Consider the following 20,277-nt stretch of genomic DNA (forward strand, 5'->3'; position numbering starts at 1 on the left):
AATTACTCCATGGACCTGTCCACAGTTTTTTCCCTCAAGTAAATCAAGAAATTCAACATGTCCAATTTGATGTTTTTCTTTCTTATTGTAAAATGAACTTATAGGCTCAAACAGTCAAAATTCAGATTCACATTCACAGTATCATGCATGATTTTCATTTTCAGCCTTCTGAGTGGAACCTCACCTTCTCGGGCAGACCCTCTCCTTCACTCCCATGCTACAGTTGCTCAGCTCCTTTTGGCAGGAGGAGGAGCTGGTGGAGGTGCGGAAGGTCGTCTCCAGGTAGCTAAGCGGCAGCGTCCTGTTGACCGGCCGGTGAATCTCCGCTCCGCTCCACCGAGTCAGAGCCGCCCGGCTGCCCACGTAGAAATGAACAAGGGCGGGTAAGGAGTCGAAGACCTCGCTCTCCAGGCTGTACTGAACCCGGGTGTAAGTCTCAGCAGACTGAACCTCCACCTTCCTGACGAGGAAGTGAAGAGTTTTCTGTTCCCAGTGGCTGGTGAGGACAAAGTCACCCGGACTGGACTGAGAGTCCCTGACAAGGAAATCGCCGTGGTTCACCACCAGGCTCTCCGACACCTGAGCAAATATTTTGATTTCTGTTAGTTATTAGACATGGCATCATTTTTAGATCTACAATTTATATGGTTAAAGATGGAGGGTGATACTTTACTTTTCTCATATTTTGTCTAATTGGTATAAAACGTTACTAAAAATCTTTTTTTTTTCGAGTGAACAGTGTTCTAAAAGTCCAGAAAATGCAATACTTGACACACAAATGAAAATGTATCTATTTTTAATAGTGACATATGCAAAATGCATGAAAGACTTGTTACATCTGCTGGTCTAAGGACTCAGAAACAGAGACAGAAATCTCATTGGTGTCTGTGGGCAGGGATGGAGCTGCTGCAGGAGTGTGGGCAAACAGGGAAAACATGAAGTCGAACTAAGTTAAGTAAAAATGTTTTATAAAAAACAAAGAAAGGTTGCAAATGCTATCAGGATGACCTTTATTTCACTAAATTCCAGTTGGACCCTGTTTGTACAGACACTATACGACTGATAGGCCACTAAGTTTTTCCTGCTTCTGAAAGGGGACATGCTGGAAAAGCCACTGATCCAATGTGCGAAGCTGCAAAGCAGCAAGGTCTTGGATACTGAGAAAATTATTACTATATTATTATTAAATTATTATATATTATTACTTATTACTGGCATGAGTTGAACAGGCAGGGAAACTTTTAAAAAAAGAGGGAATTTTGAAGTATACAGTTTATCTGAATGCCTAATGTTGAAGAGAATTAGTTCAATTAAATTTTATTTATATAGTATCAAATCACAACAACAGTCGCCTCAAAGCACTTTATATTGTAGGTAAAGACCCTACAATAATACAGAGAAAACCAACAGTCAAAATGACCCCCTATGAGCAGCACTTGGTGACAGTGGGAAGGAAAAACTCCCTTTAACAGGAAGAAACCTCCATCAGAACCAGGCTCAGGGGGGGGGGGTCATCTGCTGAGGGGGGAGAGAGACAGAGATTAATAATAACTAATGATTAAATGCAGAGTGGAGTATAAACAGAGTAAATAAGGTGAATGAAAAGAAACACTCAGTGCATTATGGGAACCCCCCAGCAGCCTAGGCCTATAGCAGCATAACTAAGGGATTTAGAGAACATCGGTCTCCAAAGTTCAGCCTGGGGCTTGGATAGCGCTCCCTCTTGTGGTCCAACAGCTTCATGACTGTAAAATGAAATGCAGTATTTCAGCAGTTAGCACTGCTGTACCCGCATGGGTTCTCTCTGGGTATTCCCCATGTGAGTGGAGGCCTGTCTCTGTGTTAGCCCTGTGTTAGACTGGCATACTGTCCACAGTGTACTCCATCTTTCACCCTATGACTGCTGGGACAGGCTCCACCGATCCTCAGCTGAATGGACGGATATTATTTCTACAGGTTCTGATCACCGTTCTGCTCTTGATGCCAACTGGACAGGGAAAAAAATCATCTTTTAAAAACCCAACACTTTAAAATCAAACTCTCTGTTCTGTCAGCAGTAACAGCAACTGTGGCAGAACAAGAAAAGGTGCAAAATGTCAGATGTTCTAATAGTGACTTTTATACTAAAATTAATTAAACTGAATTAATTAAAGTTGGCCATGTCTCAGTGAGCTGATCGTAGTAAGGACTGAAGATGCTGGTTTCCCTACAGCAGCCCTCAACAGCCATCAGCTTTTCTCTTTCCATTACAGGATACTGGATGCATCCGACTTCTGGACAGTGGTGGGCACATTACTGCAATTTATATATTCATACAACACTTCTTTAATCCCTGTAGAAACTGTAGAAAGTTTGGCGTCTATGGGAGCAGATTTATTTTTTTTTTTTGGGGGGGGGGGGGGGGGTCAGCCTCAAGTGGCCATTAGAGGAACTGCAGAGTGTGTCAGCTCTGTGGTGGCTTCATTTTTTCAGCCCGGAAGGTCTCTGCTTGATCAAAATGCAAATATCCATCACAGTCTGGCCCTTATGATGTCCAGATGCATGCAAGTGAGAATCTAATAATTGTCTCGTAACCACTGAGTACTCTTCAATGCCTAGCTGCTGAACGGGCATTATGAGCAGCACTGAAATAGATTATTTCCTGCTGCGGATAATGTCCTGAACTGATACTCCCAAAACTGTCTGAAGTTAATGCATGAATGCTAAGTTCATATGCTAAGAAACTTCTTTATTTGTAGAGTCCTAAATGTGTCGGATTTTTTTGTGTAACCCAAAGTAATAAAGGTAATGAAAAGCATTTTTCCTAAATGATAAGATATTCACACAACAGCTGCAAAATAAAACTGTGTGTATTTGCATGTGTGTGTGTTTGAGGCAGACCTGCCAGGGGATGCATCCGTGGTACCAAGCGTGGCTCTTCAGGTTTGTGCCGCTCAGCTTCAGCTCTTCTTCCAGCTGCTTCCTCAGCTTCTCCGACGGCGGCTCCAACCAAAACTTCTCCTTGGAGAACTTGAAAGACATGACAGGCACACGCTGAGAAACAACCCCCCCTCATGTAGGAACGCAGGAAGACAACAACATGAGTTTAAGCCATCGTGTGACCTTTGGTAGCTTAAGGTCAACTCCTACCAGAGTCTTTTATCTCCTGCATTTTTTCTTGTTGCAAAAAAATCTGAAGCAGTTTGGCCTTTTACTTTAAAGTAATGACTAAAACAAGCATGTAGACAATCTGCAGCCTCCTCTGCTCTGTTTTTGTGTGAATGCCGGCTGACAGAGGACAGAGTGGGATGAGGGAGGAGGAACAGAGGGAGGGAGGATGGACAGCTCTGGCATTCCCACACTGGCATCCACACTGGCGGCACCAGAGGCCCAAAACCCAGACCCATGCTGGAGTTTTGGCCTTGTCACTGTGGCAACGTCATTGTTAGATGGGGGTCATCGCTCAGCGGCCTTTGTCTGTTTGTCTGTCTTTATAAAAGAAGAAGCAGCTACTGTACATCAAGAATTGACACTGAGGACAAGCTGGGAATGCTGGGAGTGCGGACCCACACATAAACACATTCCTCAGTTACAGACACAGCTTTATAGGTGACATGTTGTTGTTCTGGTCCCTGACACCTCCCACCCCCTCCTGCTTTGACAGAATGGTTTGCCCCACTGAACTGTGAATCAAAGGCTGGGAATGGGGCCAGGACCACTTCAGAACAAAATAAGTGTGTGTGTGTGTGTGTGTGTGTGTGTGTTGTGCGGTAGTCCTGGAAGCCTCCAATGAATAGCTTTCATTTCATCAGCATTATCATTCATTGGCAGACTAGTGTGTTTGTCAAGTATCCAGGTAGAAGTCAATGAAGTGGAAATTGTCGTGCTCTCCGAGTCTCTTCCACCTTTCCCAAAACAAGGCCGCCGGCTGAGCCGCCGTCATTGCCAGCGGTAACACAGTCAGTTTAAAAGTATGCCAGCGCAGAGGGGCCAAATTCCCCGAGTCTTTTCTGTCACTGTCCTGATTGAATTAGAGCCGCAGAGCCGTGTTTAGGGAATCACAGAGGTAACTGAGAGCTGCTGCGTACAGCTGAAATAAAGCTTGACAAGAGGAAGTATGAAAAGCAAAAGGAAGCTGAAGGAACATGAGAGTAAAATATATGTTAAAGTCATGCAAAAAAAAGGAAGCTTACTTTCACATATTCTCCACCGCCATCTGTCACATCCTGATGCCTAAAAAAACAAGGAAAACAAGTTTGACTTATTAAAAATATTAATTCAAAGTTTCTTGTACAATTACTTAAGTACGTAAATTACTTATAAATTACTAGGAAGTTTCTTCAAAACATTAGAATTAGGTAATAATAACAGAATAAAATGTAACCAAATTATTTATTGTTGCTTTAGAATATTAAGAGTTTAGGAAACAATAACATGACATGACGTTTAAATTACTGCAAAACTCTGTAGCTGTGCATGAATGGGCCCACCTTGATATTAGCACAGCAAATAGAAAACCTCAAATATTGTTTTTCTTTCTGCCATTGACAGCCCGACCAATTTATCTGAAGGGTGATTTTTCAGCTGATATTAGCTATTGCTGATTGATTGGTATCTGTATTTATATTGGCTGATAAATTAAAAATTACAAAAGTAAAGAAGAGGCAGGAAAAACACCCTTCAACCACATTAATAATAATAATAATAATAACTTAGATTTATATAGCACCTTTCACGAAACCCAAAGACGCTGAACAATAAAAAAAACCCTAGGAATTGAATTAAGAGTGTTGATGTTGTCCATCAGAGGGCGCTCTGAAACTTCCCTGTTGGCAACACTTGTTTGGAACACCACAAACAACGACCAGCTGATCTGAGAAAAGTAGGGCAGAAAATGACGACATATAATAAATTTTAGAGAAATCTGTTTATGTTTCGTCAGTCTGAAAGACAAAAATATCGGCCAATATATCGGTATGTCTTAAAAATGCTATATTGGTCAGGCTCTCCTTGGTATTTGTTTATTTTCCTGCTGTTTGATTTTAGTTGCTTATTGAATGCTATGCAACTGTGTGTTGTCGGGCACAAAAACAGTTTGGCTTTTTATTCCAGCAGAGAACAACAGGGAAGAAGCTCACCAAGGACCAAAGACTGGACATAAAAGATGGACATAGGTTCTGGGTCTGAAAAGTGAAGCCAATGCAGAAGTGCCATTGGTGTGTATTCCTTATAAGGGCCACCAGGGGGCACCGCCTTCCATTGCAAAAAGACTGTCTATGTGAAACCAGCACTCAGCTCTGCACTCTATGTGCTTAGTAACCAGTTTTATAGTCTCAGTTGCTCGTTTCAGGTTATATTGGGTAAATTAATCTTGTAAATTATGGTAATTACTAGACAACAGCAAACTGCCTGCTGTCTGATGAGTGGCTAATGACTGAGGATTGGCACATCGTTAGCAGTCAGCTCCTCCCCCTCCCTCATCATGTCTGGTTTCAAAGCACTAAGATTACGATGGTGAAAATGCTCAAGGCTTCATGACGGGGTTTCACTAACCAATGTGCAACTTCACTATGGTATTGTCCAACTTTTATGTAGTATATAGCTGGGAGTCAGCTAACACACTGCAGCCGTACGCAGTGCTTGCATGCACTGTTTATGCCTGACGTCCTGACCTTCCCATCTGCTCTGTGCAGATAGACCTGGCACTATTCTGCCGGGCAGAGAGTCGCTTCTGTGATGCGCCAGAAACAAACAGTGTCTGCTTGTGGAACAGCAAACACAGAGTGGGTGTGGTTATCTCTGGCAGCCGCATCAGAGCCACTCCCCTTTGACCTATCCCCTGAAGTTCATCAGGACTGAGGGCGTCAGAGTCCTGTAAGTACTAAATGCAGCCGCTGGATCCTGAAACAGAATTTTATGCATCAGAACAACTTGTTTCAACATACACCATCATTTTATCCACTGTCACATATTTCCTGTCACGCTTACACAAGACTTGAGTTTAAACTGTTGCAGAGGTGTGGTTGCACAACATGCCGTTGACATAGCAACTACATGGCATCAGACACAAAGTAACCAACAACTGCCATCAGCTTTGATTAGCAGCTGGAAATCCAACAGAACACAGTGAAACAGCATGGCTTCCTTATTGTTTTTCATCATAAGTTATTTGACCCCCACCCAAAAAATTCTAATTCCTTGATATGTGAGTAGCAGTACTATCGGTTGTAGCAGCAGCAGCAGCAGAAGTTGTGCATGCTCGTTTTCCTACCTCCAGTCCATCGGCCCTCTTGCGAAACTCTCTGAGCAGTGAGTTCATTCGACACCACCCAGCAACAGTATACAACCCAACAAACTCCTCCGGGGAGGACGGGGAATATTTCTGCTCATATCTGCAAACTGTCAGTTTTTCAGCACTGAAGCAAAAGAAACATTTTTTCTCACTGATGTCCGTCCGCAGTCCAGCCGGAGCCTCACCGAGTCTGATGCCTCTGGGGCCCACGAAACTAAACTCAGCACCCAGAGGAGCTCTGAGACTTTTCAAAGGATGTGTTTTAGTAAAAATAAAAATGGGGGTGAAAGCTTTGCTTCTTTCTGACAGCAGTGATGTGTTGTGTCAGTGCAGAAACACTGCACGCCGGCAGGCTAAAACTCTCTGCTCTTCCTCAACTTGCTGCATACTTCCATGAGTCAAGGGAGGTGACCTTTTGTTCCCAAACACAAACTCAGAGAACAGCGCTGGCTCGCAGATGTAGACATGCTGCATGAGAAACTCGCTGGCATTCAAAAGCTGCGTTCACAAACTGCAGATGGTTTTAGGGTCTGATGTGCTGCTTGTGTTGTTTCTGAATGATGCTCACCGGCTTTTTGAATTCATTATTAGTCTAAAGACTTTAGAGATAGGAGGGAACTGTAGATGTAGACCTATAGATTTATTTATTACCTGATTTTGTTTGCTGTAATTATCAATGATGAACATAAACACAACATAATAACTTAAGAAACAAATAGAATCTAATTTTCTTTCTGAAATAACTTCATGTGTATTTGAAAATTGCTTTAATTTGACACAAGCATGGTTAAAACAGTGTATTAAGGCTCCCATGAGATATACATTTCATTTTAATGTCAGCTTTTAAACTTTTTATGCCACTAATGCAGACAAGCGAATAAAGAGGAACTCAGGGCGAGAGAGCGCTCCCTAAGAGGAGAAAGATCCTGGGACACAGCACCTCGTTCATTCCAGTAAAAGCTGCTTTTTCATACTCATAAAAAAGCTTCAAAGGAATTTGGATCTTCTAATTCTGAGATCTTTGGAGCATTAAAAACAGAGATCATGACTTCCACCAATCATTCACATTCAGTCCTGTTGGCTCCCTGCGCACATCACTTTCCAAATGCTTTAAACCAAGCAAACCAACTGAAATAATGCTAGTGCAAATATAAATATATTTAAAAATGTTTCTTCTTATCTATCTTGGCTGCATTGTTATAGTTCAGTGTATTTATATTGTTATATTATTGTAATTATTAGATAAATATAGCTGATCTTGCCTTACAAACAACACAATGATACTCAGTCTCTTCCTTGCAGATTATTATTGACTCAGTCACACTAATTTCTCCCATTTGGGAACCAAGTGATCACCCAGAGGTTAAATGTACAACACCCTCTAGTGGACGAGCACTTTCAGTCGCAGGCAGATTACACAGGTCACCAGGTGTGAGGCCACCTGTCTCCAGAGAGTGGCAGTGTGACTCAGACTGCTTGTAATCACTCTCAGACAGACTGCTGAAGGTCTGTGAATCCCTGCAGTCTAATTAAGACATGCAGACAGACTGCCAACACGCTGCGATCACTGAGTCAGTCTGTGCTGATGAGCGCAACCTGTCTGCGATGCATCTCTTTGCAACAGTGGACTCAACTCAGCTGCTTAGATTCAACCAAAGTTGGTTTGAATGAGGCATCCGATTCCACAGGTCTCCTCAAGGCTGCCTGCCACAAACGAGCATCAGATTTTACAGCACTTTCTGCTCCTCCAGCCAGCAGCTCTTCCAACAACAGCCACAAACTCAGAGGGGGGAAACCCTGCCTGTGGTTTAAAGCTTCCCCTAACATCCCCTACTTTCATTACAGCGAGCAGAGGCTGCTTACCACCAACACCGAGTGGAAAAAGAAGCAACTAAGCCCGGCTGACTTTTGGAGAGGAGGTCAAGTTTGACCGCTTGTGCTCTGATGGCTTCTTAAACTTGAATTACCTCCTTTATTGTGACGAGGAGAGAAAATCAGCCCCGTAAAGCTCTGGTGATGCAGTTCCTCTGAAACTGTGAGCAGCTGAAAGCTGATGTGACACCTCTGTGGTTACACTGTGGGTAATTTCAGGAAACTAAAACTATTTAGACTAGAGAGAGATTTCTATCAACTCACTAATAATTTTGAGAAATCGCTGTTTTTCAACTCTCTTAACAATGTTCAGGGGATATGCATCAGCCTTGGTGTGTGTGTGTGTTGCTGACGGCTTTAGTAAGTGTGGTACAGAGTTTGGGGTCATGTGGATGAACGGCTCTCATCACATTTGAGCTAAACATTGTTTTCCTGTGAGTCCCCCTCTGGGACTGCTGCTCCACTCTGTGTGCAGGGACGCGGTCTACATACAAACTCAAAGACCGCCATGTTTGTTTTTAGGAGCGTCAGCAGTGTCCAAATGTGGGAAAACCAAAACTCCAACTGCTTCTCACAAACACAACGAGGCTTTTTTAGAACCTGGCTTCCTCTGACTTCACTCACTCACTGATGTTATCAGTTATGTTTTGACTACACACACACTCAGCGAGTGTATCCACGCAGCGGTCTTCTTTTCAAATCTTCCAATAACCCGCATGTTCAGGGAAATTCTGTAAACGACACCGTTCCTGATCAGGGACTGAAATCCAGAAATCCACCCTGACCTTTCACCTGCCAGCCAGCACGACATGACCTCTGACCTCTGCTACTGATAAAACAAAAAGTTTCCCTTTAATTGAATTATCTGAACCATAATATGACTTTCTGTGCTTCAGGTTTGGTGAGTGAAATTCTGTTAGTCTGTATTTAGCACTGGTTGATAGGCGCCTGTTTTCTGTGTGATGCACACACACAGTTTATAAGTGATGATAACCACCAAACATGGTCCCTTCTGGATCCAGAGAACCAACATGGCGGCAGCCAAAATGTGAATGATAAGCCTTCAAAATAACCACAACCCCCTTCTTAAGCAAAACAACACAATAATTAGCATTCTCATCATTCAGCTTTTTTACTGGAAACACACACACACACACTTACTGTGTACTTTCCCTTTTGCTGGCTCTTATTAACCTCGTGAACTGTGCAGCAGCTTCCCGCTGCATTGTGAGCTCTGTAATATTTAACGTGCCTGTTTTCACACGTGTCCGTTAACTGTCGAGTAATCTGAGTTTTTGGATTTCTAATTTCTGATTCTGACACTTTGGCATCTTTGGAGCTTCAGGTTTACAGTAATTCAGATATAATCACACGTACACAATCACAGCATCGAGTCACTGTCGTCCCATAATCGACCATTTTAGCTCAAAGGTTTGATCTTTTAATGCCATTATTAATTATAAATCCGTATCACACAGACAAAATCTGAGAGTCACATTCAGAAGATTTCTTTCATGGTTTGACTAAATTCTTAATTACAGTATACTTTTAGCAGGAACGGCTATGTTGACTGGAAAAACAGTACAAAGGGACCTAAACGGTTAAGTAATATTTTAATTTCAGGACACTTTATGCTGTGGATTGGAGGACATGCTGACTAATGCAGGTTAAATCTATCTGACCGCTGGAGTTAAAACGTTATTTTCAAAGCCTTCACGCTGCACAGCCGGCTGTGTCACAGTTTTACCTTCTTAAATGGGCCAATTTGTGACATTCCTTTAATCTATACAATACATTTCATTTGTACGTAATTATTGTAACTTAAGTAAACTGAATGTTACTGTTTCTGACTATATTTCTGATTAATAAACTTGGGAAATATTTAAGGACATTTTTGAGCAGTGTAACATTTTACCTGCACGACTATTACAGTATCCATAAAGTATTTCCATGACCTCTTATTTGTACACAGTAATATGTTTTACTTCTTTAATTGGGATTAAAGCAGCAGCAGCCTAAGGCCTGAGAGCATGCAGAGGGTCTGTCTGTGAGTCAGGTGGAAATGAGACGCAGTTAAAGCTGCTGCTGCGTCTCTGCCACAGAAGTCTCCAGGATCAAATTCCTCCTCTTATGTAACGCAGTCCGGTGCGGAGCCAGCAAACACGCTCACTTCAAAGTCGACTAGTCGCCAGTAAATGTTTTACTAGCACTCATTTCAAGCTTTATGGCAGCAAACAAACCAAAAACACGCCTCTGTTTCCGCTTTTAAAAATATTCTTCAAAAGGCAAAAAGTGATGAAAGTGATAAACGGATGAAAGCTTCGGAGCTGGACCTGTTCCTTGGAGCTGATTAACAGATGATCGTGACAGTTTCCTCTGACAGACGCGCAGTTTCACATAAAAACGTGTGCGTCTTTATATTAAAGACACACAGCCGGATGACACAGCCCGGCTCCATATTATTATAAAGAGATAATAACCGGAAGACATTTTCTCACCGTTCCCTCCGCTCTTCGCTACGGACGGACCCGAACTTAAAGTCCCCAACTTCACACATCTCGTCCGGCTGTCAGTCGCTGCTTCGCCCCGCTGAGTGCCTGAGCGCGGAGAGGGAGCCGAGACACTGCGCATGTGCGCAAATGCTCTTACAAGGTTTTTTAATCTCCAAGTATATTTTTATAATTAATGTTGCAGAACACTACTTATTCATTTTTGTTTATTTACGTCATTGTATTTAAGTTATGGATCTATTTATTTTTAATGTGAAGGCTTCTCATTGTTTAATATTTGCATTGTTTGTTTCAGTGATTCGAGCTTCCTCAGTATTGTGCATTTTATTTTGAATTGCTCCCAGTTTCTGTGGCCTACTCTTAATGTAGTTACAGGTTATTTTAATTTGAATTGCAGTTCTATGATACTCTATTTTAAACAGCTTATTATTGTATATGTTTTGTCTCATTTTGGTCTCCAGTTTGTCAGTGATGTGTGAAGTATTTTAAACTTCACTAACCTGCATGAAAGGTGTTTTATGTAATTATTGACTGACTCATTTATTCTGAAATAAAGAGGAAATTTCTTTTCACTAAGAAGCAGCTGGAAGTAAAAGTCAGAAGGTCATGAAGCATCTTTATTTCTATCTCTTATTATTATTTTCTAGTAATAATCTCCTCTTTCTAAGTCGATTTTCTCTGTTTTCAGAGTCTATTTTCCTAAATGTGTAAAACATTTTGCTCGTGATATGAACTGATTGCCTGAATAACCATTAATAAGAAAACCCAAACAGACTATTTCTGACCTGCATCTTCTGAGAAAAAATAAACAAATGCTCTCACTTGTCACGACCCTCCACTTCCTGAGAGTCTTTCACGGTTGTGTTGGTTTCCTGTGTACGTGTGATGTCTTGCAGTCTCTCTGTTTGGGGGTCCTCGTGGCCGTGAGCTATTTCAGCTATAGGATCCATCGGCACATACAGATCCTGGTTTGAAGCTGAAGGCTTTCTGGCAGTTTCTAAATCATTCTGGCTCTTTAGCTCCTCACTGCTGGTCAAAGGTTCCACAGCAGGATCACTGATACAGCTGTCAGATGCTGAGGTCAAAGGTGAAGTCTGGCTGGGTGGCAGGGTGGCAGGCAGCGGCAGGGCCGATGCAGGAGCTGGCTGAGGCTTCTCCATATTGTTCAAACTAAGGCTTGTCAGGGCACTAAGCAGGGGGGAGTCCCGGACATGCTCCCCCGCCTTCCACTTGTCCTGCCCATCACTCACCCTTTCCTCCCCCTCCTCCTTCTCCTCTGCCTTGGTCTTCTTCTCCTTCAGCCCCTTGAAGCTCTTCTTCTGCTTCTCTTTGCGAGGCACAGTCCCCACATGTGTGTACATCTCACAGGAGCGGGCGTAGCCGGGGCTGTGATGGCAGGACTCCATGTCGTCCACCGACTGGTTGCCCACCGCTGCTGATTTGGCACCGCAGGCGCCCCCATCGTGCTCCAGGGGCGCTTTGGTGCCGGGCTTCTCCGTCGAGCGGCGGAAGGAGAGGTTGGAGAGGCTCCCAAACAGTTTCAAACCTGGAGAAAAGGAGGTGGTTATATAGGATGATGAGACCGTGCAAATGAAGACAATTTACACAAATGTCAAACGTGAATCAAAAAACTTTCTATAGACACTGAATGTAATTTCAGGCATTCGGTGAGTCAGCTGTGAATATATGGCTTTGCTTTTGGTGTAGACTGATGCATAATGAGGTGTCAGTGCAACCACAGGGTCTGAAAAATGAAGACGGTCCATAAGTGCCTGCAATCTTTCTAATGGCCAACAGGGGGCGACTCCTCTGGTTACAAAAGTGTCTGAATGTAAAGAAAACTATGAGAAAATTAGCCTCTTCTGATTTGATCTTTGACCTTGGTATTTTGGTCCCATTCAGAGATGACAAAGCAGGGTATACTATAGGGTGTGGCTACTTTGTCATTAACAAATCAGTGTACGGTGCTTTGGGTTCTTAGATCACTTCATGAGGTCTGATTTAAAAAAAAAAAAACAAATCAGCAGTGGCCTAAAATACCAGCTGTTTCATCCCTGTTCTCAGAGCTGCTGCTGCCTCAGCACCCAGAGGTTTCCTCACAGTGATCGCCACACCAGGGACGGGTCTCACTCACAACCTGTCACATACTGGAACTGTAAAGAGCACTTGGCATTAGATTTAAATGCAGACGGGGCATATTTAAACCTCTCATGGTCCTGAAGCCATCTTTCTTTCTTTCTTTCTTTCTTTCTTTCTTTCTTTCTTTCTTTCTTTCTTTCTTTCTTTCTTTCGAGACCGAGGTGACCACATTTAGACTGGATGGTGGAGCGCTTAGTTATCAGCTAACACCGGCAAACCTGGTATCCATAAACAGAAATATGGATTTGTTTGTTACTCAGCAAAAGAGTTTTATTAAAAAAGCTGAAGCTCCGTCTCTTTAGATGATCTCTAACTATGAAGGGGTCAAAGCTGATTTAGAAAACAGGCTGTAAGCTTGTTTATTTCTGCTGGGAAGTTTTGTAATGTGGGAGTCTGTGGAGACTGGCAAGATTTTGGAGGCTGCATCGAGGGGCCAGTGGAAGAACTTTTATAACCCTGGAGCTCAGTCATTTCACATCGTGGGGGAGGACAGGTTTAAAAGTGCCATCGTGACAGCGTCCATCTTTCATGCAGTCTGTGGTTTCTAGATTGCTTATCTCATGTTTCAGGAAGAGCTGACTCTTTTCCAGTTTTTATTTTTAAAACAAATTATTTTGTGATATCATCATCACTACTGTGGCTTTAGATCTTTAGTCTGAGACATTTTCTCAGCTGTTTCAATAACTTTTTATCTGCTAATGAAAACATGGAGGGTTGGCGGGGTATTAAAGGATTCATTCGTCATTTTAAATCAGCAAACAGCAAATATGATTTATTTTATTTGCCTTTAAGTCCCTGTTGACACATTTTAGGCCGCTGTGCAAGTTTGGCCTTCATGCTGTGACTCTCTGAGCTGAGATACAGGAAATGAAGTGCAGGAAATAACTATTGATTTTACAAAAGACTGCAAAATGATTTTAATCTGGCAGGGATGCAGTGATGCTGACCCCTGCTCAGGTTAGACAGCAGCCTCGTTTTAAAGACAAGTAAGAGTCACTGTGTCCCCACTTGGACCTACAGCTGCAAGAGAAACTATTTATCTGTGTTGCAGCAATTTGAGGACCCACATTTTCTGTGGGTCACATTCGGCTTTGTGCAAGATGTCAGATGAGGTGTGGGTCATGTCTGGCCTGCACATCACTTTCTCTAACCCACGTCAAACCTGCTTTATGCCCACACAACACCTGCTGGTGCCACAACTGCACAGTAAGCACCAAAAGTAGCCCCGATCAGGCTCAACTATGCATGTCTTCTCTCTGTGTTGCCCTTTTTCGTCGTTGTCTCCCTCTGCCTGCGCTCAGTGTGTGCTTTGCCTCTCTGGCACTCATGTCCTGTTTTACTTTGATAGTAACTTTATTTGCTTGCTTCCGGTTGGCCAACAGGCTGCCTGATCCTGGCTTCACAGGGAAGTAAACCCCCACAGACTCCCACACTAAAATGTTAAAGACTTAAAGTTAGGGGCGTGGCTGCTTTGATTGATTGACAGGCAGAAGTAACTGATCTCTGCAAGGCATCACCTCCGCTGGTGCCTTTTGGAGCATTTCAAATGTTGATTTTAGCAAACAGTGCAGTTTGCTGCAAGAACTGATTATTCTAAACTGCCCACAGGTGTGAGTGTGAGTGCAAATGGTTGTCTACCTCTCTGTGTTAGCCCTGCAACAGGCTGCTGAGGTGCACCTGGACCTATGGCAGCCTATGGTAGAAGACAATGGGTGGTTGGCTGCAGGATATCCATACAGTCCATACAGACTGTGGATGCAGCTTGCTAACCAACCTAGCTGGTGTTATCAGAAATTTTAGCACACCAAATAAATCCAGCATCAGGGTCAAATGCTCCAAAAGGCTCCAAAAATGTGGAGTCCAAAACCAGCATCATAGTGCTGTGTGCATCCTTTATATAGAGTACAGTCTGTGCTGGCACATTTGATGAAGAGCATGCTTGGTGACACCATTTAAAAGGATGCATGACTATGTATTTATTTTCTGCTGCATTGCATTTGAGAATAACGGTCTCGGCTACATTGCTATCTAATGAGGAGGTGGCACTTCTCAGCTCTCACCAGCCTGCTGATGGAGACAAACTGACTTTCATTGCTTCAAGAATGAGGAATCTCTACACAGGCCAGAGTTGTCAGTGTGTACACTGAATTTGGAGACGTGTTTTTATGTGCAAATATTAAAAAATCCTAATGTTGTTTTAAACTTGTTAACTTGCAGATAAAACTGTCTCACATTCTTTGAGAAACGATGCAGTTTAAAAAAAGAAGTGGGAGGGATTTCACAAAATGTGGAATTGCTTTTCCAGCTGACTCATGTTTTCAAAAAATAGCATCACATTGTGGCAGAAGTTCATGTTTTTGGGTGAAACTCAGATTCACGTCAGCATTTGTGATCCGAGGTTAAAGGGGAACGTAACACTAAAAGCAGCAACGTGGCTCAAAACCTTTAACTATTAAAACTATACTAAAAAGATGCATCGGAGGGTTCTGGTGTGTTGAGGCCTGAAACTGATTTGTTTTCATAGAGTGGATAAATGTCTTTAAACGTCCTCGTGGGTGAAAATCAGTGTTTGGAGCTGAACAGCAGAAGAAGACGTGCACAGAGCGCTGTTGTCCTGTCGGTGGGCTCTCGCTGTCTTGTCTCTGCTGAGCGCTGAGCGCTCGGCCGGGCCGCCGTCCCTCCAAACTGCACAAAGACGCGTCTGTGCTTCGTTTACAATGGACCCAAAAGATGTTTGTGAGTGGAACAGTGGACACACTGAAACAAGCATCTATAGATCACATTCATTTCTGAGCTTACACAGACAAACTTACATCAGCCTCTTTTCCCAGACTCGTCTTATTACCACCGTCTCTGTTTCTACTAACCCTTCAGCAGTGGATCACAGGTTTACTGTTCTTTACTGTAAACCGTTTACTGTTCTTCTCCACTGTACATTAGAAACTAATCAATCACTTTGTGAGTAGAACATCATCTTTTCTGACTGTTTTTCTCTAGTTCTGCTGGCTACAGTTAGAGTCACTGCTGGTAGCATGAGGCTGTACCCTGACCCTACAGAGGCTGCACAGGTAGTCCAGCTCCGCCAGGATGGCACATCAGTATGTGCCATTGCCAGAAGGTTTGCTGTGTCTCCCAGCATCGTGGAGCCTGATTGGTATTTGCCATAGAATACCAGAACTGGCAGGTCCTCCACTGGAGCCCTGTGCTTTTCACAGATGAGAGCAGGTTCACCCTAAGCACATGTGACAGATGTGAAAGGTCTGGAGAAGCCGTGAAGAACGTTATGCTGCCTATAACATCGTTCAGCATGACCGGTTTGGTGGTGGGTCAGTGATGGTCTGGGGAGTCATATCCATGGAGGGACACACAGACCTCTGCAGGCTAGGCAACGGCACCCTGACTGCCATCAGGTATCAGGATGAAATCCTTGGACCTGTCAGACCTACGCTGCTGCAGTGGGACCTGGGTTCCTCCTGGTGCTGACAATGTCTGGCCACATGTGGTGAGAGTATGCAGGCAGTTCCTGGAGGATGAAGGAATTGATGCCACTGACTGACACCCCCCCCAAACTGGCTCTCCTGACCTAAATAGAACCTGTCTGGGACATTATGTTTTGGTCCAGTTGACACCACCAGGTTGCACCTCAGACTGTCCAGGAGCTCAGTGATACCCTGGTCCAGGTCTGGGAGGAGATCTGGACCAGCATCATTGTTTCACTTTGATTTTCGGGGTGTCTTTGAATTCAGCCTCTGCAGATTGATCACTTTCATTTCCATCAAACACTGTGGCTTCCTGTCATTCCTAACACATTACTCAGTCCATATCAGTGGAGACATGCAGCATGATCTGTGTTCTTTTAATGTTTTTGAGCAGTTCATATTAAAATGATAGATAAAAATATAATACATAAATAATTTAAATGCTAACCTGTACTACCTTTGATAAGTCACATTAGGTTTATTAGCAAGGTCTTAAATATTGGTGACTGATATTCATGAATATTAAAAAATTACTTTTCATTATGATGTGATGTTGCAGTGGGTCACACTGTCGCCTCACAGGAAGGAAGTTCCTGTTTCAGATCCTATCTTTAGTGGAGTTTGCATGTTCTCCCTGTGCCTGCGTGAGTCCTTACAGCTTCTCTGACTTCCTCCCACAGTCCAAAGACACGCACGTTAGCTTAATTGGTCCTTCTAAATTGGCCGTAGGATGAATCATCGTCTGTCTCCAGTGCAGCTCGCCTCTCACCCAATGACACCCAGCGTGGTGGTGTGCCTCACCACAGCCCTTAATTTGACAGCAGTTCAGATGATGATGGATTTCATTCATTTTGTTTCATCTTTTTTGTCTTTTCCAATCTGCATTATTAGGAAACAGAAGACTTTCAGACAGTAGACAAGGGTTTGAGTCCACTCTAAAAGTTCTCTATCATAAAGTGGGCACCTGAGCTTATTTTACATGCACTTCTACATACAACCACTAGAGGAATCCTTAATTTAAAAAAGGATTGCGACCACTTGCAATCAGCTGCCATCTTCAAGCTGACTTTGGTGCGTAAGTGATAAAACATAAACCTGAGTTAGTCTCCCAGCAGTCTGCCATCAGTTTGCACTGAAAGTGGGCAGTTACATGTAATCTGGCAATTTACTGATACACTGGCAAAGACCACAAATCTGCTGCTGTCTGCATACACAGAAATTCCCCCACAAATAGTGACGTAGTTTCTGCAGGACGTCGCTTTAACAGTAAAGTGATAAAGGCACCGGGAACCTTTATGGGAACATAACAAGAATACAACCAGCTGTAGGGGGGAGGAGGGAGGAGGGAGGAGTAGAGCCGCTGCTCCTCCACATCGAAAGGAGCCAGTTGAGGAGGTTCGGGCATCTATGCCTCCTGGGTGCCTCCTGGGTGAGGTGTTCCGGGCATGTCCTACAAAGGCCCCGGGGCAGACCCAGGACAGATCTCTCGGCTGGCCTGGATGGACATCTAGCTGTACAACTGTTAAATCCCGGCTGCAAAGACATGCTGACTCAGACTGATTGAAATGTGTTGACAATTTGTCCGCATTTATAAATCAGACGGACGTTATTTGCAAAGCTTTCCCAGTCTGTCTGAGAGTGACTGCGTCAGTCCGGGTCAGCAGCAGCTGTTTGGAAACTGTTGCCTCCGAGGCGGCCAGCGGTCGCTCAGAGGTTGTTACCACATGTGAAAAAAGCTGAATGCAATCACCGGGCAACCACCGGTGTTTCCTTGTCACAGAGAGGCTGCCGTTTTCAGCGTGGTCCTGTCCTAGTGTGACTGAACGTCGGCAGACCGGCTCAGATTTATCGGTCTGGACCCTCCAAAGTTAGTCATCTGACTGCACATGATTGTAATCCCACCATTGTAAAGGCAACAAGACCACAGTTTCATCACACATGGCTGCTGTAACTTTGGTCACACCACAGGCCCCAATCGCTGGCTTACCTGGTGTGAACCTTTATTTAATTTGCTGCTTTCACAAACAGCCTCTTAATTAACACATTAATCTTAATTAATGTGCCACGCAGCCACGATGTCTGTGGAAGCAGCCGTACCTGATAACCTGATCACCCTCACGTGTAAAAGGTCACTCCTGACTTCAGGAAAATAAAAAGCCAGAGTGATAAAACTGAAACCCTTACATTCATGAAAATATTAATTAAGACTTTGAGTGGGATTTTCAAATAAATGCACTCTGCCGGCCACGCTGTGAGGTCAGGACATGCTCTTCCAGATCTTAAACAGGAGCACAAGAATAGAAACCACACTTTAATTTTTTTACTCTTCAACCACAATGAAAAACACTGCAAACTGAACTGATTTAGATACCAGTGCAGACCAGAATCTGCAGAAATGATGCAGTTAGCAGAAGTGACACAGCAGCAGTTTTAGTGTCAGGAAGTCTCACCGAGATCAAGATCAAGCAGTGGAAATGATATTAATACACAAATTCACAGCAGAGAGTAAAACAGCTCAGTCAGAGTGCAGTTTTTCTTTTTATCCTTTCCAGTGTTTCCAGTTTCTGCAGCTTCCTCTCCAGATACTGGACTTTTCTGCTACACGGTTTAGAAAATGTAATAATTTAATGACTAGTTTGTTTGGAACACATTTTAAAATGGCTGAGCTGATCTCTTCGGATGTCTTGTTTGGTTTCACCAAATCCCAAATGTTCTTTACAGCACGTCACCTGAAAGTTGCAGATTTCTCCATCAATAAAACCTGATTTGAAAATGTGAAATTTGACATTGTTCATGGAATATAAAAGTTGAACTTCTTTGGACCATGAACATGAACTTTAAATGGGGAAATATTTTTAGTGGAACATGCAAAACTTGTGGACTGCTGAATATGTCAGCAGCAGCTTTTTGTAAGAGGTCACCACCAAAATAACTGCCTCAGTCCCTGAAACTGAGCCGAGTATGAACCAGACTCACAGCTGTCACTCATATTATTCCCACCCAGATTGATCTTCTGACTTCTGGAAAGAAAAATCTACTTTTTACACACTGATGCTTCATATCAGCAGATTCCACAGCACAGGATCTATTTTACTCTAATGCTTTGTGTGCGTTCTGCCATCACTTTACATCACAGTATCAGCTGAACGCTCCAAATCAGCCTGAAAACATAAAGCCGCCCTCCATCAGGTGTTTCCTCACTGACTGACCTTCACTGGATGCTTTAGAGCGACAGACGACAGCTGCTGTAATTAGACATATTTTCCAAACTTATTCCCCCTCAGAAAATAAAACGTTACTCACTGAGTTTCCGTTTGCTCATGGCTCACAGGTGGAATATGCTGGTTTCCTGTAACGCGGCGTCTTCCAGCAGCATGCGCTGCGCTCTACACAGTGAATGTGCTTCCTGTCTTCTGAATGCAGCGGAAACGTTGATGGTAAACTTTCAGAGGAGTTTCACTATGTCGTCTTGTTGTAATCAGGTGGCAAATCATGTTGTCACTTCACAGTGAATGTGTGAGATACTGAAATGCTGTTTACTCACTCAGTCACTGAGCAACCAGCAAACAGGAACAGTCACTAACCAAAATTAATGTTAATGTCTTTTTACGGTTATTCATCAAATACACACAAAATCTTCTCATTTTACAAAACAATAGAAGGCAGCAAATTACTGCTTTGATACAGACTCAGACACTTTATTAGGTACACTGGGTTTGACTGAAGCTCACCTGACTGTCCTCTGAACCCTGCAGGTGGCTGTGAGAGAAAATCAGAGCTTCTGAAATACAGTCACTGAAACCAGCTCCTAATTCTGACGCTCACTTTGAACTTCACGGCCTTAATTTTTAAATTTAGGACTAGAATGAATCCAAACAAGTATTTCAGTACAAAGACCAGCATTTGGTTTTATTGTACAATACAGAAATTATTTATTTTTATTTTGAAAATGATGCCATAAAGATCAAAGTATATTTTCTCTGTACAATCTCTACATGAGACCCCC

At 43.1% G+C, this 20,277-nt stretch overlaps 1 protein-coding gene across 1 annotated transcript in view; it reads right to left on the minus strand.

Annotated features, from left to right (window-relative positions):
• Positions 1-19,640, minus strand: part of sh2d3cb (SH2 domain containing 3Cb) — a 47,522-nt gene extending 27,882 nt beyond the window's left edge. The window contains exons 1-5 of the mRNA XM_030723532.1: positions 19,575-19,640; positions 11,476-12,199; positions 4,173-4,212; positions 2,881-3,009; positions 185-579 (exon numbers count right to left, since the gene is read on the minus strand). Coding sequence (XP_030579392.1) covers positions 185-579; positions 2,881-3,009; positions 4,173-4,212; positions 11,476-12,199; positions 19,575-19,593 — 1,307 coding nt within the window. The 5' untranslated portion in view covers positions 19,594-19,640. The remainder of the gene's footprint in view (positions 1-184; positions 580-2,880; positions 3,010-4,172; positions 4,213-11,475; positions 12,200-19,574) is intronic.
• Between the last annotated feature and the right edge of the window lie 637 nt (positions 19,641-20,277).

The sequence above is a fragment of the Archocentrus centrarchus genome, unplaced genomic scaffold (assembly GCF_007364275.1).
Source record: "Archocentrus centrarchus isolate MPI-CPG fArcCen1 unplaced genomic scaffold, fArcCen1 scaffold_26_ctg1, whole genome shotgun sequence".
Classification (NCBI taxonomy): domain Eukaryota; kingdom Metazoa; phylum Chordata; class Actinopteri; order Cichliformes; family Cichlidae; genus Archocentrus; species Archocentrus centrarchus.